Source organism: Oncorhynchus mykiss, chromosome 17 (assembly GCF_013265735.2).
Source record: "Oncorhynchus mykiss isolate Arlee chromosome 17, USDA_OmykA_1.1, whole genome shotgun sequence".
In the NCBI taxonomy this organism is placed as follows: Eukaryota; Metazoa; Chordata; class Actinopteri; order Salmoniformes; family Salmonidae; genus Oncorhynchus; species Oncorhynchus mykiss.
The window spans coordinates 10,484,010-10,511,363 of NC_048581.1; the positions used below are offsets into that span (position 1 = coordinate 10,484,010).

A 27,354-nucleotide genomic window follows, 5' to 3' on the forward strand; every position below is an offset into this window, starting at 1 on the left:
TGTGAGTGTAATGCTTCATGTTCATATCTGATTGTTTTTGTTTATTATCTACTTCACTTGCTTTGGGAATGTTAACATGTTTTCCATGCCAATAAAGCCCTAAGATAACAGTGAAACAGAAAGGAGCAAAAGAGAGATAAGGGTGAAAAAGAAGGGGGAGTGTGAATCAGGGAGAAAGGGGCGGGCTCTAACAGAAAGGGGCGGGCTCTAACAGAAAGAGAAAGGGGCGGGCTCTAACAGAAAGAGAAAGGGAGAGCAGAAAATAGTAGTTTTTCCAACCACGAGGCGACACAGAGAGTTGTCTCGCCAAAGGAGAGGGAAAATGTCATTGTCTTTTTCTCCTGTTCATGTTCTCACCACTTATCATACGGAATTAAAACCTTGTTAAACTGGGATTTTCTTCAATCTGAATTCAGTAAAACAGATTTAATCTCAGACGGATTCTTCTTGTGGGACTAGTTTTATTAGGATCCTACTAGTTGTCTGGTGTGGATATAATACCAGTCTGTCTTTGAGATGGGGTCCAGAACTCTTCTACTTGTTCTGGGTGAGTCTAACGTTCTCTATCTTTGGAACTTGACTATCTGTGTTTGGGTGTGTGTGTGTGTGTGTGTGTGTGTGTGTGTGTGTGTGAGAGAGAGAGCAACAAATAGAGAGAGGTGGTATAATAATTCAACGTCAGTAACCGAATATTCCAACCATGGATGTGAATGTTACAACCCTCTCAGACATGTATAAACAACATTATAGACAGTTTTAGTGTGTATAGACAGTTTTAGTGTGTAAAGATAGTTGTAGTGTGTATAGACAGTTTTAGTGTGTAGACAGTTTTAGTGTGTATAGACAGTTTTAGTGTGTATAGACAGTTTTAGTGTGTATAGACAGGTTTAGTGTGTATAGACAGGTTTAGTGTGTATAGACAGTGTTAGTGTTTATAGACAGTTTTAGTGTGTTTATAGACAGTTTTAGTGTGTATAGACAGTTTTAGTGTGTGTAGACAGTTTTAGTGTGCATAGACAGTTTTAGTGTGTTTATAGACAGTTTTAGTGTGTATAGACAGTTTTAGTGTGTATAGACAGTTGTAGTGTTTATAGACAGTTTTAGTGTGTATAGACAGTTTTAGTGTGTATAGACAGTTTTAGTGTGTATAGACAGTTTTAGTGTGTATAGACAGTTTTAGTGTTTATATACAGTTTTAGTGTTTATATACAGTTTTAGTGTGTATAGACAGATTGGCAGTTCTCAGGGGTCAGCATGTTTTATATTATATTATACTATACTTATACTTTGTTATGTTGTTTTATGTGTTCAGGTTAAGATAATATCTTAATATATGTTAGCTACTGTGTTGTGTTATGGATGTAGTACTTTGTTCAGGGTATGTTCTGTTATGTTACTGTCAGAATATCACTGTTTCCAGGAAGCAACACAGTGGCACCATTGACACTCGTGGGCTATCTGGAGAATCCCTGAATGAGTCAGAGCTGGGTTCAAATACTACTCAATATCATTGCAAATAGTTAATCTGGACCAAAAGAATAGTGGATAAAGCCCATATGGCACTACTGACAGGCTAGAAATGGAAGGATCTGAAATGTTTCAAATACTATTTGAACCCAGGCCTGAAACTAGAACAGATTTAGCTACTTCTCTGTCTACTTCTTAGTCTAGAGACTGAGAGAGAGAGAGGGAGAGAGAGAAAGAGAGGGATAGAGAGAGAGAGAGAGAGAGAGAGAGAAAGAGAGAGAGAAGAGAGAGAGAGAGAGAGAGAGAGAGAGAGAGAGAGAGAGAGAGAGAGAGAGAGAGAAAGAGAGAGAGAGAGAGAGAGAGAGAGAGAGAGAGAGAGAGAGAGAGAGAGAGAGAAAGAGAGGGAGGAAGAGAGAGATTAACTCTAGCACTGTGTCTATAGTTGAAGGGAGGTAGTTACCTTCAAGTAGGGGGGGGGGGGGGGGTTCTACTACGCTAACATCATGGAATTGTTTTAAGATGGTCATACCAAGGTGATTTAGCCATTTGTTAGGACCCCTTTATTTAAAAACATATACAGAAATGATTTGATGAAAGGAAATGTGGCCTTAATGCCATTAGCCAATAGAAACGCAGTGAATAATAGATTCATACATGGAACAACAAATAACCCCCAAAAAACCTAAAGGAAGTTAGTTCTGAAGTGTTTGTCCTGTATCTGAGAGATATAAGAAAGATCAGGACACTATTTAACCCTTTATTTTAGGCCCTAAACTACATCCATACAGCCCTTTTCCCTCAGAACGGCCTCAATTTATCGGGGCAAAGACTCTTCAACGTTTCCAAAGTGTTCCGCAGGGATGCTGGCCCATGTTGACTCCAATGCTTCCCACAGTTGTGTCAAGTTGTCTGGATGTCCTTTGGGTGGTGGATCATTCTTGACACACATGGAAAACTGTTGAGCGTGAAAAGCCCAGCAGCGTTGCAGTTTTTGACAGAAATCAGAGTGCCTGGCACCTACTACCATACCACACTCAAAGGCACCTACATCTTTCCCGTTCACCCTCTGAGTGGCAAACATTCACAATCCATGTCTCAATTGTCTCAAGGCTTAAAAATGCTTGGAAAGAGCACCTTCAGACGAGTCTTGTGAGGCTTGTGGTTGTCGTAGCGCTAATCAATCAACCAACATGTACATGTTCGTGCGAGTCCCATCTTTCCATAGTGGGGTCATGTTTTTTTTGTAGCCCAAAGTGTTCAGAGGCTACATACGGAAGATGGCAGAGTGGAGGTACCGGCTTCAGAAGAGTCCCGTGGCGCTTGTGGTGGTCGTAGAGCTAAATGGAGAAGAGCCTAGTAGTTTGTAGGTCAAACCGTTCAGATATTACAGATGTATTAAAGACTGATTTTCGGGATGTGCCAGGGTCTGACAGACACCACTGTAGCTCTGCCACCTTCCACCAGATATGTGAAAGGGCTTAAATTAATTAAATTACATCGTTCTAAACAGACATATTTTGATGGGGATTTGTTTAAATCAGACATCGACTCAAGGAGGTTAATGCCTAAACTTGACTTGAATCACTTTGACATTTGACGTTTGGAACAAATTCGAAATTTGACGTTTGAGAAACATGGATAAACGTCTAATTCTGACGTGAGACTGTGAGACCTTGTTGATATATCACTTCATAAAGACCCTTTGAGTGTGTGTGTGTGTGTGTGTGTGTGTGCGCATGTGTGTGTGTGTGTGTGTGCGTGTGTGTGCGTGCGTGTGCGCGTGTGTGCGTGCGTGTGTGTGCGCGTGAGTGCGTGTGTGCGTGTGTGTGTGTGTGCGCGTGTGTGTGTGTGTGTCTGTGTGTGTGTGCGTGTGTGTGTGTGTGTCATAAAAACCCTCTGTGTGTGAGGCCTGCTGTCTAACCACAATCTGGGCTTCTCTCATGTCTTCTCTCCTACTTCAGTTGAGTCTAGTTGTATACCTTAAATACTTCCCTCCAGCATATTTGGAACAACACTGAGAGAAGAAGAATATTAAATCCCACATAGGCTTGTTGATAGGCTCCCCCTTGTGGGAAATAAATGACAGTGTGATTTCAGAAAGAATGCAGCACCTCAGCTCCTCTTATCGTTGACATACATCAGCCTCGCTAATAATCATTATATCAATCATCATCATCATCATCATTGTCCTACTACTATTACTACTACTACTGCTACTGCTACTACTACTGCTGATAATACTACTACTACTACTACTACTACTACTACTACTGCTGATACTACTGCTACTACTACTACTACTACTACTACTACTGCTGATACTACTGCTACTCCTCTACTACTACCACTACTACTACCAATACTACTACTACTACTATTATTACTATTGCTACTACTGCAATTGTTACTACTACTCCTGCTAGCACTACTACTACTACTACTATTATTCTGTACTACTAACATTCACTCCCAGTCATTCTGAATGCGGATTCTGGTCGTTTCTTAAATAGTGGCGCAAGGAGTTCTGGGATATTAGAATCCTTTAGTTTTGACCTGTATTTTCTGAATCCAGGCATGGGTCTAGTTTAGGACAGTGTAATAATTACATGAAGAAGCATTCAAATGAAATACAAAATGAATTGGACCAGCACCATTGCTGGATTCTACAAGATTATCATTGAAAACGTGACCAGCGATCAGGACATCAAGTGGCTGTAGATCATTTGAAAAACGTTTAAATAAGCGATATGTGTTCGGTGAGTACCGGTGGTTAGTTGCAATTCACTATGATTGTGTTGCATTTTTACTTTGATGGCAAACTTTCTGTACTGCTAACATTCACTTCCAGTCCTTTTTGCTCCGGTGCTGGTCCAATGAATGTGTTTATTTTCGACAGCTCCGCATGGGATTATTACGTTGTCATAACCTGTATTTCTTCCACCTACAGTAGGCATGGGTACACTCATAATGCTGCCAGTCCCCACCATTATGTCATCATTGACTTCCATTTTATACATTCTAGTTCTAAGGTCAATACTCCCCAAAGGCAGCCTGAAAAGTAGATGAATTTGTAGCTAGATTTTAAGTTTCTGGATGGTTCTGAAAACTTGCTAAATATTAAACAAAGTCACTTTTATTGACAAAACTGGTCTGAAACAAAAGTATTGATGTTTCTATCAAAGTAAACTGGTCTGATCTGATACAAAAGTATTGATGTTTCTATCAGAGTAAAAAATATCATGTGATTGATGACGTTTGAAGCTTTGGACGTCACAACAACCGTCAAAGACAGTACAGTGTGGAGGCTGAAACTGACAGTACAGTGTGGAGGCTGAAACTGACAGTACAGTGTGAAGGCTGAAACTGACAGTACAGTGTGAAGGCTGAAACTGACAGCACAGTGTGGAGGCTGAAACTGACAGTACAGTGTGGAGGCTGAAACTGACAGTACAGTGTGGAGACTGAAACTGACAGTACAGTGTGGAGGCTGAAACTGACAGTACAGTGTGAAGGCTGAAACTGACAGTACAGTGTGGAGGCTGAAACTGACAGCACAGTGTGGAGGCTGAAACTGATAGTACAGTGTGGAGACTGAAACTGACAGTACAGTGTGGAGGCTGAAACTGACAGTACAGTGTGAAGGCTGAAACTGACAGTACAGTGTGGAGGCTGAAACTGACAGTACAGTGTGAAGGCTGAAACTGACAGTACAGTGTGGAGGCTGAAACTGACAGTACAGTGTGAAGGCTGAAACTGACAGTACAGTGTGGAGGCTGAAACTGACAGTACAGTGTGAAGGCTGAAACTGACAGTACAGTGTGGAGGCTGAAACTGACAGTACAGTGTGGAGGCTGAAACTGACAGTACAGTGTGGAGGTTGAAACTGACAGCACAGTGTGAAGGCTGAAACTGCTTCTCCAATAGAAATCCCTGATCGCACTTACAGGATTAGAAATCGTGACTAGGACAGTACAGTGTGGAGGCTGAAACTGACTACAGTGTGAAGGCTGAAACTGACAGTACAGTGTGGAGGCTGAAACTGACAGTACAGTGTGAAGGCTGAAACTGCTAGTACAGTGTGGAGGCTGAAACTGCTCCTCCAATAGAAATCCCTGATCGCATTTACAGGATTAGAAATCGTGACTAGAACAGTACAGTGTGGAGGCTGAAACTGACAGTACAGTGTGGAGGTTGAAACTGACAGTACAGTGTGGAGGCTGAAACTCACAGTACAGTGTGAAGGCTGAAACTGCATCTCCAATAGAAATCCCTGATCGCACTTACAGGATTAGAAATCGTGACTAGGACAGTACAGTGTGGAGGCAGAAACTGACAGTACAGTGTGAAGGCTGAAACTGACAGTACAGTGTGAAGGCTGAAACTGACAGTACAGTGTGAAGGCTGAAACTGACAGTACAGTGTGAAGGCTGAAACTGACAGTACAGTGTGGAGGCAGAAACTGACAGCACAGTGTGAAGGCTGAAACTGACAGTACAGTGTGAAGGCTGAAACTGACAGTACAGTGTGAAGGCTGAAACTGACAGTACAGTGTGGAGGCAGAAACTGACAGCACAGTGTGAAGGCTGAAACTGACAGTACAGTGTGAAGGCTGAAACTGACAGTACAGTGTGAAGGCTGAAATTGACAGTACAGTGTGAAGGCTGAAACTGACAGTACAGTGTGAAGGCAGAAACTGACAGTACAGTGTGAAGGCTGAAACTGACAGTACAGTGTGAAGGCTGAAACTGACAGTACAGTCTGAAGACTGAAACTGACAGTACAGTGTGGAGTCAGAAACTGCTTCTCCAATATAAATCCCTGATCACACTTACAGGATTAGAAATCGTGACTAGGACAGTACAGTGTGGAGACAGAAACTGCTTCTCCAATAGAAATAAAAGTAATGATGAATCATTTTGAATCATTTTTAACTTCTCTCATTGACTTCTCAAACCACAAACTGCCCTGATCTGCTTGGTCTATTATGCAAGCGTTCCATATTGCGCATCTGGGTTAAGACTGCTGGACAGTGAGCGCCGACCTCTGAGCGCCGACCTCTGAGCGCCGACCTCTGAGCGCCGACCTCTGAGCGCCGACCTCTGAGCGCCGACCTCTGAGCGCCGACCTCTGCTGTACGCTTCTTGTTTTATCTAGTTTTATCTAGAAAGATCGCTCAGGGCGTAGAACCACACAGGAATCTATCTTGAAATCACAGCACACCACTATTGATTGGGCTCGCTAGTGGCACAGCGGTCTAAGGCACTGCATCTCAGTGCTAGAGGCGTCACTACAGACACCCTGGTTTGACCAGGCTGTTTCACAACTGGCCGTGATTGGGAGTCCCATAGGGCGGAGCACAATTTGCCCCAAAGGCTTCAGAAAGCCTCCCATTGGTAGTTGTTTGGTTAAGTAATACCCTCCCACTCTCTCTCTCTCTCTCTCTGTGTCTGAATCTCCCTCCCTCTCTCTGTGTCTGAATCTCCCTCCCTCCCTCTGTCTGTCTGTCTGTGTCTGTCTGTCTGTCTGTCTGTCTGTCTGTCTGTCTGTCTGTCTGTCTGTCTGTCTGTCTGTCTGTCTGTGTCTGAATCTCCCTCCCTCTGTCTGTCTGTCTGTCTGTCTGTCTGTCTGTCTGTCTGTCTGTCTGTCTGTGTCTGAATCTCCCTCCCTCTGTCTGTCTGTCTGTCTGTCTGTCTGTCTGTCTGTCTGTCTGTCTGTCTGTCTGTCTGTCTGTCTGTCCCGCTCTGTCTGTCTGTCTGTCTGTCTGTCTGTCTGTCTGTCTGTCTGTCTGTCTGTCTGTGTCGCTCTCTCTCTCACTCTCTCTGCCTCTCTCTCCCTTTCTCTCTCCTCACAGGTCTTCATTTCACTCTACTGGGGAACATAGAGGCCAGAGTTTGCGGCCTGGGCTTCATTGCCAATGAGAGTCAACAATGTGATGATACAGATGAGTGTAAAGAGTTGGACAGTAACCCAACCTGTGGAAGTAATGCCGCATGTTACAACACATATGGAAGCTTCTACTGTAACTGTCTACCTGGGTTCAGATCCACAACGACTTTCAAGTTTACTCCTTTCACTGGGGAGTGTAAGGGTGAGTATTCAAGTGTCTGAGTGTGTGTGTGTGTGTGTGTGTGTGTGTGTGTGTGTGTGTGTGCGTGTGTGTGTGTGTGTGTGTGTGTGCGTGTGCGTGTGCGTGCGTGCGTGTGCGTGTGTGTGTGTGCGTGTGTGTGTGTGAATGCTACATGTCAAGGGAATTAAACATTGCTTTGGCTCCTATCTCCTTATTTCCTCTGTTCAGGAAGTTGTCCAATAGAAAAGTGTTTTTGTTGCAAAACACATTTTTTGAACACATATTTCCTTCTCTCTTCAGACCTCAATGAGTGCCTGGAGAACCCACCGGTTTGTGGCAGCAACACCATTTGCATAAACACCATCGGGAGCTACAACTGCCAGTGTCAGCCTGGGTTCAGAGTTACTTACAATGGACACTGTGCAGGTGAGTCCAAAAAGAGAGCATCAATGTGTGTGTGTGTGTGTGTGTGTGTGTGTGTGTGTGTGTGTGTGTGTCCACTGCAGATGAGGATGAGTGTGTGTGGGTTCCCCCGGTGTGTGGCGCTCTGGGCAGGTGCACAAACACACCTGGCCAATACACCTGCACCTGTCCGTCAGGGCTCAGTAACCACGGCAACAACACTGCCCCCTGCACAGGTGAGGTGGCCGAGGCCATGCTAGCTCTGACCTCTTACCTATGAAATCTAACGTCTGACCTTCGACCCCGTGACCCTCACTCTTTGAAGACACCTGTCAGATCTCACAACGCCTGGAAAACATGTTTAACCCATCAGTTAACCCCGTCACAGGATATAGCAGCAACATTATGTCTGGATAGATGTTTAACCCTGACACAGGATATAGCAGCAATATTATGTCTGGATAGATGTTTAACCCATCAGTTAACCCTGTCACAGGATATAGCAGCAATATTATGTCTGGATAGATGTTTAACCCCGTCACAGGATATAGCAGCAACATTATGTCTGGATAGATGTTTAACCCATCAGTTAACCCCGTCACAGGATATAGCAGCAACATTATGTCTGGATAGATGTTTAACCCTGACACAGGATATAGCAGCAATATTATGTCTGGATAGATGTTTAACCCTGACACAGGATATAGCAGCAATATTATGTCTGGATAGATGTTTAACCCCGTCACAGGATATAGCAGCAACATTATGTCTGGATAGATGTTTAACCCATCAGTTAACCTCGTCACAGGATATAGCAGCAACATTATGTCTGGATAGATGTTTAACCCTGACACAGGATATAGCAGCAATATTATGTCTGGATAGATGTTTAACCCTGACACAGGATATAGCAGCAATATTATGTCTGGATAGATGTTTAACCCCGTCACAGGATATAGCAGCAATATTATGTCTGGATAGATGTTTAAACCTGACACAGGATATAGCAGCAATATTATGTCTGGATAGATGTTTAACCCTGACACAGGACATAGCAGCAATATTATGTCTGGATAGATGTTTAACCCCGTCACAGGATATAGCAGCAATATTATGTCTGGATAGATGTTTAACCCCGTCACAGGATATAGCAGCAATATTATGTCTGGATAGATGTTTAACCCTGACACAGGATATAGCAGCAACATTATGTCTGGATAGATGTTTAACCCATCAGTTAACCCCGTCACAGGATATAGCAGCAATATTATGTCTGGATAGATGTTTAACACATCAGTTAACCTCGTCACAGGATATAGCAGCAACATTATGTCTGGATAGATGTTTAACCCTGACACAGGATATAGCAGCAATATTATGTCTGGATAGATGTTTAACACATCAGTTAACCTCGTCACAGGATATAGCAGCAACATTATGTCTGGATAGATGTTTAACCCATCAGTTAACCTCGTCACAGGATATAGCAGCAACATTATGTCTGGATAGATGTTTAACCCTGACACAGGATATAGCAGCAATATTATGTCTGGATCGATGTTTAACCCATCAGTTAACCTCGTCACAGGATATAGCAGCAATATTATGTCTGGATAGATGTTTAACCCGTCACAGGATATAGCAGCAATATTATGTCTGGATAGATGTTTAACCCCGTCACAGGATATAGCAGCAATATTATGTCAGGATAGATGTTTAACCCATCAGTTAACCCCGTCACAGGATATAGCAGCAATATTATGTCTGGATAGATGTTTAACCCCGTCACAGGATATAGCAGCAACATTATGTCTGGATAGATGTTTAACCCATCAGTTAACCTCGTCACAGGATATAGCAGCAACATTATGTCTGGATAGATGTTTAACCCCGTCACAGGATATAGCAGCAACATTATGTCTGGATAGATGTTTAACCCATCAGTTAACCCCGTCACAGGATATAGCAGCAACATTATGTCTGGATAGATGTTTAACCCATCAGTTAACCCCGACACAGGATATAGCAGCAATATTATGTCAGGATAGATGTTTAACCCATCAGTTAACCCCGTCACAGGATATAGCAGCAATATTATGTCAGGATAGATGTTTAACCCCGTCACAGAATCATAAAACACGGGACGAGATGTTAAAAAACTGTCCATTGTGCCAATAGATGGAATGCACTCGCATGAGATTTGCCGTGATGTTGACAGAGTGGCATGGGAGGTTTATTTCTTAGACTGGGTTAAGATGTCAATTTTGGGACACATCCTCAGTAGTGTGCCTTCGAATCAGTGGGTGTTTCGGCCTTTAATCACTAAACACTCTCATCAAAGGTGGCCAGCTAAAGGGTGATCAAGCCTTAGCTTGTGTCCCATGCCCAATTAAGATGTCCCACGGGACTATGCAAGGCAGGGGCGTCCTCTTCCCTGAGCCAGTCCGACACAGGACATAGCCCCGTCACAGGACATAGCAGCAATATTATGTCTGGATAGATGTTTAACCCTGACACAGGATATAGCAGCAATATTATGTCTGGATAGATGTTTAACCCCGTCACAGGATATAGCAGCAATATTATGTCTGGATAGATGTTTAACCCTGACACAGGATATAGCAGCAATATTATGTCTGGATAGATGTTTAACCCCGTCACAGGATATAGCAGCAATATTATGTCTGGATAGATGTTTAACCCCGTCACAGGATATAGCAGCAATATTATGTCTGGATAGATGTTTAACCCCGTCACAGGATATAGCAGCAATATTATGTCTGGATAGATGTTTAACCCCGTCACAGGATATAGCAGCAATAATATGTCTGGATAGATGTTTAACCCCGTCACAGGATATAGCAGCAATAATATGTCTGGATAGATGTTTAACCCCGTCACAGGATATAGCAGCAATATGATGTCTGGATAGATGTTTAACCCCGTCACAGGATATAGCAGCAATATTATGTCTGGATAGATGTTTAACCCATCAGTTAACCCCGTCACAGGATATAGCAGCAATATGATGTCTGGATAGATGTTTAACCCCGTCACAGGATATAGCAGCAATATTATGTCTGGATAGATGTTTAACCCATCAGTTAACCCCGTCACAGGATATAGCAGCAATATTATGTCTGGATAGATGTTTAACCCATCAGTTAACCCCGTCACAGGATATAGCAGCAATATGATGTCTGGATAGATGTTTAACCCCGTCACAGGATATAGCAGCAATATTATGTCTGGATAGATGTTTAACCCATCAGTTAACCCCGTCACAGGATATAGCAGCAATATTATGTCTGGATAGATGTTTAACCCATCAGTTAACCCCGTCACAGGATATAGCAGCAATATTATGTCTGGATAGATGTTTAACCCTGACACAGGATATAGCAGCAATATTATGTCTGGATAGATGTTTAACCCATCAGTTAACCCCGTCACAGGATATAGCAGCAATATTATGTCTGGATAGATGTTTAACCCCGTCACAGGATATAGCAGCAATATTATGTCTGGATAGATGTTTAACCCATCAGTTAACCCCGTCACAGGATATAGCAGCAACATTATGTCTGGATAGATGTTTAACCCATCAGTTAACCCCGTCACAGGATTTAGCAGCAATATTATGTCTGGATAGATGTTTAACCCATCAGTTAACCCCGTCACAGGATATAGCAGCAATATTATGTCTGGATAGATGTTTAACCCTGACACAGGATATAGCAGCAATATGATGTCTGGATAGATGTTTAACACATCAGTTAACCCCGTCACAGGATATAGCAGCAATATTATGTCTGGATAGATGTTTAACCCCGTCACAGGATATAGCAGCAATATTATGTCTGGATAGATGTTTAACCGCGTCACAGGATATAGCAGCAATATTATGTCTGGATAGATGTTTAACCCATCAGTTAACCCCGTCACAGGACATAGCAGCAACATTATGTCTGGATAGATGTTTAACCCATCAGTTAACCCCGTCACAGGATATAGCAGCAATATTATGTCTGGATAGATGTTTAACCCTGACACAGGATATAGCAGCAATATTATGTCTGGATAGATGTTTAACCCCGTCACAGGATATAGCAGCAATATTATGTCTGGATAGATGTTTAACACATCAGTTAACCCCGTCACAGGATATAGCAGCAACATTATGTCTGGATAGATGTTTAACCCCGTGACAGGATATAGCAGCAATATTATGTCTGGATAGATGTTTAACCCTGTCAGTTAACCCCGTCACAGGATATAGCAGCAATATTATGTCTGGATAGATGTTTAACCTCGTCACAGGATATAGCAGCAATATTATGTCTGGATAGATGTTTAACCCCGTCACAGGATATAGCAGCAATATTATGTCTGGATAGATGTTTAACCCTGACACAGGATATAGCAGCAATATTATGTCTGGATAGATGTTTAACCCCGTCACAGGATATAGCAGCAATATTATGTCTGGATAGATGTTTAACACATCAGTTAACCCCGACACAGGATATAGCAGCAATATTATGTCTGGATAGATGTTTAACCCATCAGTTAACCTCGTCACAGGATATAGCAGCAACATTATGTCTGGATAGATGTTTAACCCCGTCACAGGATATAGCAGCAACATTATGTCTGGATAGATGTTTAACTCCGTCACAGGATATAGCAGCAACATTATGTCAGGATAGATGTTTAACCCCATCACAGGATATAGCAGCAATATTATGTCTGGATAGATGTTTAACCCATCAGTTAACCTCGTCACAGGATATAGCAGCAATATTATGTCTGGATAGATGTTTAACCCATCAGTTAACCTCGTCACAGGATATAGCAGCAATATTATGTCTGGATAGATGTTTAACCCTGACACAGGATATAGCAGCAATATTATGTCTGGATAGATGTTTAACCCATCAGTTAACCTCGTCACAGGATATAGCAGCAACATTATGTCTGGATAGATGTTTAACTCCGTCACAGGATATAGCAGCAACATTATGTCTGGATAGATGTTTAACCCCGTCACAGGATATAGCAGCAACATTATGTCTGGATAGATGTTTAAACCTGATTGAACTGTGACCCCCACACTGACTTGCATGCAGCAGATCTGAGACTGTCTGAATGGCTTACTCCCTCTAGATAATCTCGCTCTCTCTCTTTCTCTTTCTCTCACTTTCTTTTTCTCTCCCTCTATTTCTCTCTCATTCTCTCTGTCTCTTACCATTATTATCCTCCTATTTTTCCTCTTCCTCCTTAATATCAGCTATCTGAGCTGCTTACCGATCGCTGCAGCTGTACACAGCCCATCTGTAAATAGCCCATCCAATCTACCTAACTCATCCCCATATTGTTTAAATTGACTTTTTTGCTCTTTTGCACACCAGTATTTCTACTTGCACATCATCATCTGCTCATCTATCACTCCAGTATTAATTTGCTAAATTGTAATTACTTTGCTACTATGGCCTATTTATTGCCTTACCTCCTCACGCCATTTGCACACACTGTATATAGACTTTTTCTGTTGCGTTATTGACTGTACGTTTGTTTATTCCATGTGTAACTCTGTGTTGTTGTCTGTGTCACACTGCTTTACTTTATATTGGCCAGGTCACAGTTGTAAATTAGAACATGTTCTCAACTGGCTTACCTAATTAAATATATATGAAATCAAATGTAAAAAATCATTAAAAAATCATCATTATCCCCCACCCTACACTCATCTCTCTTTTTATCTCTTTCTCCCTCAGACATAGATGAGTGTAATGAGACCGCTGGTATCTGTGGAGTGGGCGGGGACTGCCAGAACCAGAAAGGAAGCTACAGTTGCCTCTGTCACCCTGGATACAGTAACTACGACAACAAACAGGCTCAGTGCTCAGGTGATTGTAGAATCTGCTACTATGACGCGTTGCTTCCCACGACATCATACATTACAATACGATAACTTTGTCTCTTAGAAGAGGAAGGCCTGGATTGGAAATATAACTAGGCTCCGATTTTAACAGTCCTAAATTACCGCTATATCTAACATAACTTAACAACATCTACATGACCAAAAGTATGTGGACGCCTTCTCGTCGAACATCTCTTTCCAATTCATGGGCATTAATATGGAGTTGTTCCCCTCCTTTGCTGCTATAACAGCCTCCACTCTTCTGGGAAGGCTGTTCACTAGATGTTGAAACATTGCTGTGGGGACTTGCTAACATTCAGCCACAAGAGCATTAGTGAGGTCGGGCACTGATGTTGGGCGATTAGGCCTGGCTCACAGTCAGCATTCAAATTTATTCCAAAGGTGTATGATAGGGTTGAGGCCTCTGCGCAGGCCAGTCAAGTTCTTCCACACCGATCTCGACAAACCATTTCTGTATGGACCTCGCTTTGCTGTAACAGGAAATGCACAGAATTGAGAATTGAAGCACAGAATTGTCTAGAATGTAATTATATGCTGTAGCTTTCAGCTTTCCCTTCACTGGAACTAAGGGGCCTATCGTGAACCACGAAAAACAGCTCCAGATCATTAGTCCTCCTCAACCAAACCTTACACTTTGCACTATGCATTCTGGCATGTAGCAGTCATCTGCCAAACACAGATTAGTCCGTCGGACTGCCAGATGGTGAAGCATGATTCATCACTCCAGAGAACGTGTTTCCACTGCTCCAATCACGGTGAGCATTACACCGCACCAGCCGACGCTTGGCATTGCACATGGTGATCTTAGTCTTGTGTGCGGCTGCTCGGCCATGGAAACCCATTCCATGAAGTTCCAGATGAACAGTTCTTGTGCGGACGTTGCTCCAAGAGGCCGTTTTTAACTCGTAGTGAGCCCTGCAACTGAGAACAGACAACTTTTACGCTCTATGCACTTCAGCACTCGACAGTCCCATTCTGTGAGTTTGTGTGGCCTACCACTTCGCGACGTAATTGTTGTTGCTTCTAGATGTTTCCCCTTCACAATAGTATCACTTACAGTTGACCAGGGCAGCTCTAGAATGGCAGACATTTTACAAACTGACTTGTTGGAAAGGTGGCATCCTATAACGGTTTCACGTTGAAAGTCACTGAGCTCTTCAGTAAGACCATTCTACTGCCAGTATTTGTCTATGGAGATTGCATGGCTGTGTGCTTGATTTTATACACCTGTCAGCAATGGGTGTGGTTGAAATAGCCAAATCTATTCATTTGAAGGGGTATTCACATACTATTGTATAAATAGTGTAGAGTAACAAAATATAACTTCAAATAATATAACACAAAATAACATAACATAATATAACATAACACAATACAACATAACACATTAGAACATATCATAATGTAACATATCATAATGTAACATAACATAACATAATGTAACATAACATAACATAATGTAACATAACATAATGTAACATAACATAATGTAACATATCATAATGTAACATATCATAATGTAACATAACATAACATAATGTAACATATCATAACATAATGTAACATATCATAACATAATGTAACATAACATAATGTAACATAACATAATGTAACATAACATAATGTAACATATCATAATGTAACATAACATAACATAATGTAACATATCATAACATAATGTAACATATCATAACATAATGTAACATATCATAATGTAACATATCATAACATAATGTAACATAACATAATGTAACATAACATAACATAATGTAACATATCATAATGTAACATATCATAATGTAACATAACATAACATAATGTAACATAACATAATGTAACATATCATAACATAATGTAACATATCATAATGTAACATATCATAATGTAACATAACATAATGTAACATATCATAATGTAACATATCATAATGTAACATAACATAACATAATGTAACATATCATAATGTAACATAACATAATGTAACATAACATAATGTAACATATCATAATGTAACATAACATAATGTAACATATCATAATGTAACATATCATAATGTAACATAACATAACATAATGTAACATATCATAATGTAACATAACATAATGTAACATAACATAATGTAACATATCATAATGTAACATAACATAATGTAACATATCATAATGTAACATATCATAATGTAACATAACATAATGTAACATAACATAATGTAACATATCATAATGTAACATAACATAACATAATGTAACATATCATAATGTAACATATCATAATGTAACATAACATAACATAATGTAACATATCATAATGTAACATAACATAATGTAACATATCATAATGTAACATATCATAATGTAACATAACATAATGTAACATATCATAATGTAACATAACATAACATAATGTAACATATCATAATGTAACATAACATAATGTAACATATCATAATGTAACATATCATAATGTAACATAACATAATGTAACATATCATAATGTAACATAACATAATGTAACATATCATAATGTAACATAACATAACATAATGTAACATATCATAATGTAACATATCATAATGTAACATATCATAATGTAACATAACATAACATAATGTAACATATCATAATGTAACATAACATAATGTAACATAACATAATGTAACATAACATAACATAATGTAACATAACATAATGTAACATATCATAATGTAACATATCATAATGTAACATAACATAATGTAACATATCATAATGTAACATAACATAATGTAACATAACATAATGTAACATAACATAATGTAACATATCATAATGTAACATATCATAATGTAACATAACATAATGTAACATAACATAATGTAACATATCATAATGTAACATAACATAACATAATGTAACATATCATAATGTAACATAACATAATGTAACATAACATAATGTAACATAACATAACATAATGTAACATAACATAATGTAACATATCATAATGTAACATATCATAATGTAACATAACATAATGTAACATATCATAATGTAACATAACATAATGTAACATAACATAATGTAACATAACATAATGTAACATATCATAATGTAACATATCATAATGTAACATATCATAATGTAACATATCATAATGTAACATAACATAACATAATGTAACATATCATAATGTAACATAACATAATGTAACATAACATAATGTAACATAACATAACATAATGTAACATAACATAATGTAACATATCATAATGTAACATAACATAACATAATGTAACATATCATAATGTAACATAACATAATGTAACATAACATAATGTAACATAACATAATGTAACATAACATAACATAATGTAACTTATCATAATGTAACATAACATATCATAACATAATGTAACATAACATAATGTAACATATCATAATGTAACATAACATAACATAATGTAACATATCATAATGTAACATAACATAATGTAACATAACATAATGTAACATATCATAATGTAACATAACATAACATAATGTAACATATCATAATGTAACATAACATAATGTAACATATCATAATGTAACATAACATAATGTAACATAACATAATGTAACATAACATAACATAATGTAACATATCATAATGTAACATAACATAACATAATGTAACATATCATAATGTAACATAACATAATGTAACATAACATAATGTAACATAACATAACATAATGTAACATAACATAATGTAACATATCATAATGTAACATAACATAATGTAACATAACATAATGTAACATATCATAATGTAACATATCATAATGTAACATATCATAATGTAACATAACATAATGTAACATATCATAATGTAACATAACATAATGTAACATATCATAATGTAACATATCATAATGTAACATAACATATCATAATGTAACATAACATAATGTAACATAACATATCATAATGTAACATATCATAATGTAACATAACATATCATAATGTAACATAACATAATGTAACATAACATAACATAATGTAACATATCATAATGTAACATATCATAATGTAACATATCATAATGTAACATAACATAATGTAACATATCATAATGTAACATAACATATCATAATGTAACATAACATAATGTAACATAACATATCATAATGTAACATATCATAATGTAACATAACATATCATAATGTAACATAACATAATGTAACATATCATAATGTAACATAACATATCATAATGTAACATAACATATCATAATGTAACATAACATAATGTAACATATCATAATGTAACATAACATATCATAATGTAACATAACATATCATAATGTAACATAACATAACATAATGTAATATAACAATTTAACATAACATAATGTAACATAACATATCATAATGTAACATAACATAACATAAAATAATGTAACATAACATAATATAACATAACATAATCTAACATAACATAATGTGAACTAACATAACATAATGTAACATAACATAATGTAACATAACATAACATAATGTAACATATCATAATGTAACATAACATAATGTAACATAACATAACATAATGTAACATATCATAATGTAACATAACATAACATAATGTAACATAACATAACATAATGTAATATAACAATTTAACATAACATAATGTAACATAACATAACGTAATGTAACATAACATAATATAACATAATAAGCCAAAAGATAACATAAAATAATGTAACATAACATAATATAACATAACATAACATAAAATAATGTAACATAACATAATATAACATAACATAATCTAACATAACATAATGTGAACTAACATAATGTAACATATGCATATCTAGCCTATCCTTTGATTCATTAAGTGATTTACAACAGTGAGTGGATACATTTTGTAATGGGTGGCTGCATATTACAGTAAGGTCTGTCCTTCTGTTTCTGTAGGTAGTGTTATTACAGAGACTCTCTGTTCCACTGGCAGCTTCCTCTTCCTAATATAATGTCCCAAATGACACCCTATTCCCTATACTACATTAGACTAGGGCCCTATTCCCTATATAGTGCACTACATTAGACCAGGGCACATAGAGCACTCTATAATAGGTTGTCATTTGGGATGTGTCCTAGGATGGTTACCATGGAAACATTTCAGCACTGGTGTGCTGTGGGTTTCTGGGTGTTTTAATCTCCACCTCAACTTCCTCTCTGTCTCATGTCTTCATTTATATCTTAGTTAGTTGGTATCTGATGGTAAACATGGTTACCCATGGCAACAACTTTGATCTACTATTGGGGTGTTGTGTTGGTGTGTAGTGTTGTGTTGTGTTGGTGTGTAGTGTTGTTGTGTTGGTGTGTAGTGTTGTTGTATTGTGGTGTGTTGTAGTTGTATTTATTAAGGATCCCCATTAGTTCCAGCCAAGGCAGCAGCTAGTCTTCCAGGGGTCCAGCAACATTAATAACCTCTCTGGGATAGGCGGGATGCAAATGTCCCCACCTGGCCAATTGGCAGGAAAAATGCAGAGCGCCAAATTAAAAAAAAATGCTATAAAATTCAAACTTTCATTAAATCACACGTCTGTGTATTTACCTTTATTTAACTAGGCAAGTCAGTTATTTTCAATGAAGGCCTAGGAACAGTCGGTTAACTGCCTGTTCAGGGGCAGAACGACAGATTTGTACCTTGTCAGCTCTGGGGTTTGAACTTGCAACCTTCCGGTTACTAGTCCAACACCACTAGGCTACCCTGCCGCCCCAGGCGTTGTGAATCCAGCCAACATGTCAGATTTCAAAAAGGCTTTTCGGCGAAAGCATAAGAAGCTATTATCTGATGATAGCACAACAGTAAACAAAGAGAGCATAGCATATTTCAACCCTGCGGGCACCACACAAAACGCAGAAATAAAATATAATTCATGCTGTATCTTTGACGAGCTTCTTTTGTTGGCACTCCAATATGTCCCATAAACATCACAAATGGTCCTTTTGTTCAATTAATTCCGTCGATATATTTACAAAATGTCAATTTATTTGGCGCGTTTGATCCCCAAAAAAAACAGCTTCCACTTTGCGCAACATCACCACAAAATATCTCAAAAGTTACCTGTAAACTTTGCCAAAACATTTCAAACAACTTTTGTAATACAACTTGAGGTATTTTTAAACGTTAATAATCGATCAAATTGAAGACGGGGCTATCTGTTTTCAATACAGGAGGATCACAAACCAACGCTACTTTTCAAGTCTTGCGCTACTCTGAAACAGTACACATAACGTTACCCTAATCCAAGATGGCCGTACTTCTTTATTTCACAAAGGAATAACCTCAACCAAATTTCAAAGACTGGTGACATCCAGTGGAAGCGGTAGAGGAACTGCAAACAAGTGCCTAAGAAATATTGTTTCCCAATGAGAACTCACTGAACAGACAGTGACCTCAAAAAATAATAATTCTGAATGGTTTGTCCTCGGGGTTTTGCCGGCTACAGAAGTTCTGTATACTCACAGACATGATTCAAACAGTTTTAGAAACTTCAGAGTGTTTTCTATCCACATCTACTAATAATATGCATATCTTATATTCTTGGCATGAGTAGCAGGAAGTTGAAATTGGGCACGCTATTTATCAAAAAGTGAAAATGCTGCCCCCTAGCCCCAAGAGGTTTTATGGCAGTTTAAAAACATTACAAAACATTCACAATAGATTTCACAACTCACTAAGTGTTGTGTTGTTGTGTGTGGTGTAGTGGTGTGTAGTAAGTAGTGTGTTGTGTTGTTGTGCACGTGTGATGGTGCTGTGTTGTTGTGCAGGTGGGATTGTGTTGTGTAGGTGTGATTGTGTTGTGCTGTGTAATGTTGTGTTGTGTTGTGTTGTGTTGTGTTGTGCTGTGTAGTGTCGATCCCGGTGTGATGGTTGTGTTTTGTAAAATGTACATGTTGTGTTGTGTCGGACCAAATGTGATGGTTTTGTTTTGTGTTTCCTTTAGTACTGACCTGTGACCAGTTCAAAGCGAATGAGACTCCTGGACAGGTGAGTTTTACAGTACCTGGACCCGATGAGTCCTTATACAGCAGCTGAACCGCTGGTCATAGAATTTCCATTATGGCATCATTATCTTGAATGGGGAGGCCTGTTCCACTCATTCTAGATCTGTAGCCGAACCATATTTGAATAGGGAAGCCTGTTCTACTCATTCTAGATCTGTAGCTGAACCATATTTGAATAGGGAAGCCTGTTATACTCATTCTAGATCTGTAGCTGAACCATGTTTGAATAGAATAAACATTTATAGAATATGGCATTAAGCAGTCAGTAAAATAACTAGAACATTTATAGAATATGGCATTAATCAGTCAGTAAAATAACCAGAACATTTATAGAACATGGCAGTAAGCAGTCAGTGAAATAACCAGAACATTTATAGAATATGGCATTAATCAGTCAGTAAAATAACCAGAACATTTATAGAATATGGCTGTGAGCAGTCAGTAAAATAACCAGAACATTTATAGAATATGGCATTAATCAGTCAGTAAAATAACCAGAACATTTATAGAATATGGCATTAAGCAGTCAGTAAAATAACTAGAACATTTATAGAATATGGCATTAAGCAGTCAGTGAAATAACCAGAACATTTATAGAATATGGCTGTGAGCAGTCAGTAAAATAACCAGAACATTTATAGAATATGGCATTAATCAGTCAGTAAAATAACCAGAACATTTATAGAATATGGCATTAAGCAGTCAGTAAAATAACTAGAACATTTATAGAATATGGCATTAAGCAGTCAGTGAAATAACCAGAAAATTTATAGAATATGGCATTAATCAGTCAGTAAAATAACCAGAACATTTATAGAATATGGCTGTGAGCAGTCAGTAAAATAACCAGAACATTTATAGAATATGGCATTAAGCAGTCAGTAAAATAACTACAACATTTATAGAATATGGCTGTGAGCAGTCAGTAAAATGACCAGTAGATGTGAAGGTATATTATCCAATAGGTCTATGATTTCCAAATACTGCAACTCACTATTGCATTGTTTTACGTTCTTGCTCTTTCATTTTCTCTCTCTCTCCTTGTCTCTCATTTTCTCTCTCTCTCTTTGTCTCTCATTTTCTCTCTCTCTCTCTGTCTGTCGTTCTTAGACCACTTTAGAAACACGTGTTTTGATTAATACATTTAAGTGCTCTCTTCTGGGACTACAATATAAGTCTTGCTATAAATGTTTTTACCCACATGAAGTTAATGAACTCTTCCTCTCTCTCAGACTGTCCCAGGTTTAGCTGGTCTCCTGTCTCTGATGAGGAACAGCTGTCTGTCATTAAGTAACTCTGGGGATGCAGCCGGAGGGAGACTGACTGGAGAGGTGTTACTGGAGGTAACACACACACACACACACACACACACACACACACACACACACATGCAAGGACTCACACAAGCATGCACACATACAAACACACACACACGGTTCACTCACTGCCTGTTTCTACTTCCTGTGCATAGCATGTCTTCACGGAGATGGACGGCCTCTTGTCTCACGTTATCCTAAATAACAGCCGGGAGGTGAGTGGGTTGCTAGGCACCATGGAAGACGCCATGAGGCTCATCGGGCCGCAGCTCAGAGACAACCACACCACCAGGGAGACAAACCACACAGGTAACACACACACACTCCTGAACACACACACACACACACACACACATCTTCCTTCGCCTTAATCCTTGTCCTTGTACACAGCGACTGAGCTTGCTGTGAGGAGGGGACAGACTCAGCCCACTGGGCCAATCAGCCTGGCCAATGACAACGCTCGGCTGGACACCAGCTGGGAGACAGCCACCGGCAACGGGACATACCCAGGTAGGATACTCTTCATCATCATCCCCACCATCATCATCATCATCTCTATAACTAAGTACTATATATTTTAGTACCAGTAACTTAAAAAAAATGGATTCCAGATTTCCTGCTTATTCCAGAAGTCTTCCAACCTGAAAAACCTGGGGATTCTGGGAAAGTTACAAAACATTCTGGTAACTTGTTTCATTCTGTGCTTCGCAGGTTTCGCTCTGGCTGGGTTGGTGTGTTACAAGACAGTGGAGAGATCTGTCAACAACTCCTTCCAGTACCTCACTGACACAGACACAGACACAGCAACCGCCACAGCATCAAAGCCTAACTACCAGATCAGTTCCAAGGTGGTAACAGCCTTTGTCAGTAACCCAGCAACAGACCACCTCACCCAGCCTGTCATCCTCACCTTCAAACATCTACAGGTATCATTTAAATATACTATAATACCTGAAGTTAATATATGATGTATGTAAATATTATGGCATATTATAATCGTACATCTACAGCTAGGACTTGTTTCATATACATTTTCAAATACGAGCTAGATTATACAGGGATGGCAAAAAGTATTGGCCCCCTTTCTAATTTAGTCTACTTTTGCGTGTTTTTGATACTGAATGTTATCAGATCTTCAACCAAAGCCAAATTTTAGATAACTCTCAATTCCCCAGTGTGAAAAAGTAATTGACCCTTACACTCAATAACTGGTTGTGCCACAATTAGCTGCAATGACTGCAACCAAACACTTCCTGTAGTTGTTGATCTGTCTCTCACATCGCTGTGGAGGAATTCTGGACCACTCTTGCATGTAGAACTGCTTTAATTCAGTGACATTTGTGGGTTTTCTAGCATGAACTGCCCGTTCCAAGTCCTGCCACAACATCTCAATTGGGATTAGGACTGGACATTGACTAGGCCATTCCAAAACTTCAAATTTGTTGCTTTTTAGCCATTTTCATGTAGACTTGATTGTGTGATTTGAATCATTGATCTAGCTGTACTTCAGCTTCAGCTCACAGACGGAAGGCCTGACATTCTCCTGTAGAATTCTCTGATACAGAGCAGAATTCATGGTTCAGCTCACAGACGGAAGGCCTGACACTCTCCTGTAGAATTATCTGATACAGAGCAGAATTCATGGTTCAGCTCACAGACGGAAGGCCTGACATTCTCCTGTAGAATTCTCTGATACAGAGCAGAATTCATGGTTCAGCTCACAGACGGAAAGCCTGACATTCTCCTGTAGAATTCTCTGATACAGAGCAGAATTCATGGTTCAGCTCACAGACGGAAGGCCTGACATTCTCCTGTAGAATTATCTGATACAGAACAGAATTCATGGTTCAGCTCACAGACGGAAGGCCTGACATTCTCCTGTAGAATTCTCTGATACAGAACAGAATTCCTGGTTCCTTCTAATAAGGCAAGTCGTCCAGGTCTTGAGGCAGCAAAGCCTCCCCAAACCATCAAACTACCACCACCAAGCCTGACCGTTGGTATGAGGTTCTTACTGTAGAACACAGTGTTTGTTTCCTCCCAAAGGACCACACAACATGCCATCGCGTGACTCCAAGTTTACTTTGATTTGATGGATATTATATCAATATTTGTGTATAAAAGTGTTTCCACGTATTTATTTTGGTCGACAGTTGGAAAGTTTACAGACGAATGTTCTGTTTCCATCAGGCCTGTCATGACATTATTTTATCCCACATGTACTTTACTCACCTAACAAGGTTGGATGGAAACCTGCTCACAGACGATGAGGACCATGATAAAAATGTTGTTTTGCTCTTGCTGCCTTCTGGAATCAAGAAACAGTAAGAATTACTTAGCCAATGCTTCATCCTCCTCTCTCTCTCTCCTTTTTGTCTCTCTCTCTCTCTCTCTCTCTCTCTCTCTCTCTCCTTTTTGTCTCTCTCTCTCTCTCTCTCTCTCTCTCTCTCTCTCTCTCTCTCCTTTTTGTCTCTCTCTCTCCTTTTTGTCTCTCTCTCTCTCTCTCTCTCTCTCTCTCTCTCTCTCTCCTTTTTGTCTCTCTCTCTCCTTTTTGTCTCTCTCTCTCTCGCTCTCTCTCTCTTTCCCACCCCCAGGTGAGGGCGGAGTCAATGGAGATGAACTACACCTGTGTGTTCTGGTCGGAGGGGCGTGTCCATGAAGAGGGAGGGGCGTGGTCAAGGAGTGGCTGTACCAAAGTCACGTCTAACGCTACACACACCGTGTGTTCCTGTTCCCACCTTAGCAGCTTTGCTGTTCTCATGGCCCTCTACCCTGTACAGGTACACACACACACACACACACACACACTGGGTGATGTCAAGGTAATGCTCCTAGGTTGAGATAAAGGCTGTGTGAGATAAAGGCTGTGTTGTTGCAAGTTGACACATGATATCCAACTGAGGCTTTATTGTCATGGATAGATAATAAACACAAGTGAAATAAACAATACAAAATGTACAGTAAACGTTACACAAAAGTTAAAAATGTCATATTATGTCTAAATACAGTGTTATAACGATGTGCAAATAGTGGCAACAGGTCACACATCTTGCTGCTGTGATGGAACACTGAACACTCCCTCCCTCCCTCCCTCCCTCCCTCCCTCCCTCCCTCCCTCCCTCCCTCCCTCCCTCCCTCCCTCCCTCCCTCCCTCTCTCTCTCTCTCGCCCTGTGTCTCTCGCTCTATCTCTCTCTCTCGCGCGCGCCCTCTCTCTCTCTCTCTCTCTCTCTCTCTCTCTCTCTCTCTCTCTTTCTCTCTCTCTCTCTCTCTCTCTCTCTCTCTCTCTCTCGCCCTGTGTCTCTCGCTCTCTCTCTCTCTCTCTCTCTCTCTCTCTCTCTCTCTTTCTCTCTCTCTCTCTCTCTCTCTCTCTAGAACACCTTTGAGCTGCGTCTGTTGACGTGGCTGGGTCTGTCGTTGTCTGTGGTGTGTCTGTTGCTGTGCATCCTGACATTCTGGCTGTGTCGGTCCATCCAGGGGACACGCACCACCATCCACCTCCACCTCTGTGTCTGCCTCTTCATCGCTGACCTCGTCTTCCTCAGCGGTATCTCACACACACAGAGCAAGGTGTGTGTAGGGATGTGGGGACTGTGTGTGGGAGATGTATGTGTGTGTCTTCCACACAAGCACCTCACACAAAGAATAAGGTGGGTAACGGACACAGAACAACGTGGGTAACGAACACAGAACAAGGTGGGTAACGAACACAGAACAGGGTGGGTAACGAACACAGAACAGGGTGGGTAACGAACACAGAACAAGGTGGGTAACGAACAAAGAACAAGGTGGGTAACGAACAAAGAACAGGGTGGGTAACAAACACAGAACAGGGTGGGTAACAAACACAGAACAGGGTGGGTAACGGACACAGAACAGGGTGGGTAACGAACACAGAACAGGGTGGGTAACAAACACAGAACAGGGTGGGTAACAAACACAGAACAGGGTGGGTAACGAACACAGAACAGGGTGGGTAACGAACACAGAACAGGGTGGGTAACAAACACAGAACAAGGTGGGTAACGAACACAGAACAAGGTGGGAACGAACAAAGAACAAGGTGGGTAACGAACACAGAACAAGGTGGGTAACGAACAAAGGAGAGGGTGGGTAACGAACACAGAACAAGGTGGGTAACGAACAAAGAACAAGGTGGGTAACGAACAAAGGAGAGGGTGGGTAACGAACACAGAACAAGGTGGGTAACGAACAAAGAACAAGGTGGGTAACAAACACAGAACAAGGTGGACAAACACATTTAAAGGATGAGTTCTGTTATTTCTAACTTAACGTTAGATGGTTCCTCACCCTGAAAGTCTACAGGCCAGGAGAATCTGGAATCCATGGTTCAGTTTTCTTTACAACCACTACAAATGTAGCCAGTGTTAACTTTAGCCACCACTCTTCCCATCTCCTCCTCTCCTCCTTCCTTCTCTCTTGCTCCTCTCCTCCCCCTGTCCCCCGCTCCTCCCCTTACCCCTCTCCTCCTCCTCCTCCTCATCTTCTCCTCTCCCCACTACTCCTCTCCTCCCTCTTACCCTCTGTTCCTCTCCTCTCCTCTCCTCTCCTTTCCTCTCCTCTCCTCTCCTCTCCTCTTCTCTTCTCTTCTCTTCTCCTCTCCTCTCTCAGGGTGGATGTGGGTTTGTAGCAGGTCTCCTCCACCTGTTCTTCCTAGGATCCTTCAGTTGGATGTTGTTAGAGGGAGTTCAGCTCTATCGCATGGTGGTCCTGGTCTTCAACACTACCATAAGGTATTGGATATATTTACTCTGTGGTTATAAATGAGTATTTATCAGTATATATTTAGAGTATATTTTTTGTGTATATTTTCATGACACATTCATCTTATATTCATATATTTATATATATAAATACAGTATAATGTATATTTTATATATTTTATTGCAAATGTGTTTTATATTCCTTATTCCTTATATATTATATATTCTATTGTATTATATATATTTCTTACAACTTTGATTTATTTTATTTTGCTATTTTATGAAGAGCTTGTCTATGTCATATTATTCTTATTATTGCTGTTATTATTACAAATAATTTGGTTATTATTGTTATTATTATTGTAATTGTTGTTATTAATATTATTATTATCGTAAA

General features: G+C 39.6%; 1 protein-coding gene across 3 annotated transcripts in view; it reads left to right on the top strand.

The window, feature by feature from the left end:
• Positions 1–27,354, top strand: part of LOC110517322 (adhesion G protein-coupled receptor E5-like) — a 44,375-nt gene that overhangs the window by 12,067 nt on the left and 4,954 nt on the right. Inside the window, exons 1-12 of one of the 3 annotated variants that reach the window (XM_036948903.1) lie at positions 239–547; positions 7,319–7,555; positions 7,835–7,960; positions 13,714–13,845; positions 20,859–20,902; positions 22,152–22,262; positions 22,391–22,544; positions 22,626–22,745; positions 22,947–23,161; positions 24,830–25,015; positions 25,609–25,803; positions 26,866–26,987. In XM_036948903.1, coding sequence (XP_036804798.1) covers positions 517–547; positions 7,319–7,555; positions 7,835–7,960; positions 13,714–13,845; positions 20,859–20,902; positions 22,152–22,262; positions 22,391–22,544; positions 22,626–22,745; positions 22,947–23,161; positions 24,830–25,015; positions 25,609–25,803; positions 26,866–26,987 — 1,673 coding nt within the window. In that variant the 5' untranslated portion in view covers positions 239–516. Of the gene's footprint in view, positions 1–238; positions 548–7,318; positions 7,556–7,834; positions 7,961–13,713; positions 13,846–20,858; positions 20,903–22,151; positions 22,263–22,390; positions 22,545–22,625; positions 22,746–22,946; positions 23,162–24,829; positions 25,016–25,608; positions 25,804–26,865; positions 26,988–27,354 lie in introns of those variants that run through there. The other 2 variants (XM_036948901.1, XM_036948902.1) reach the window with 2 other exon arrangements.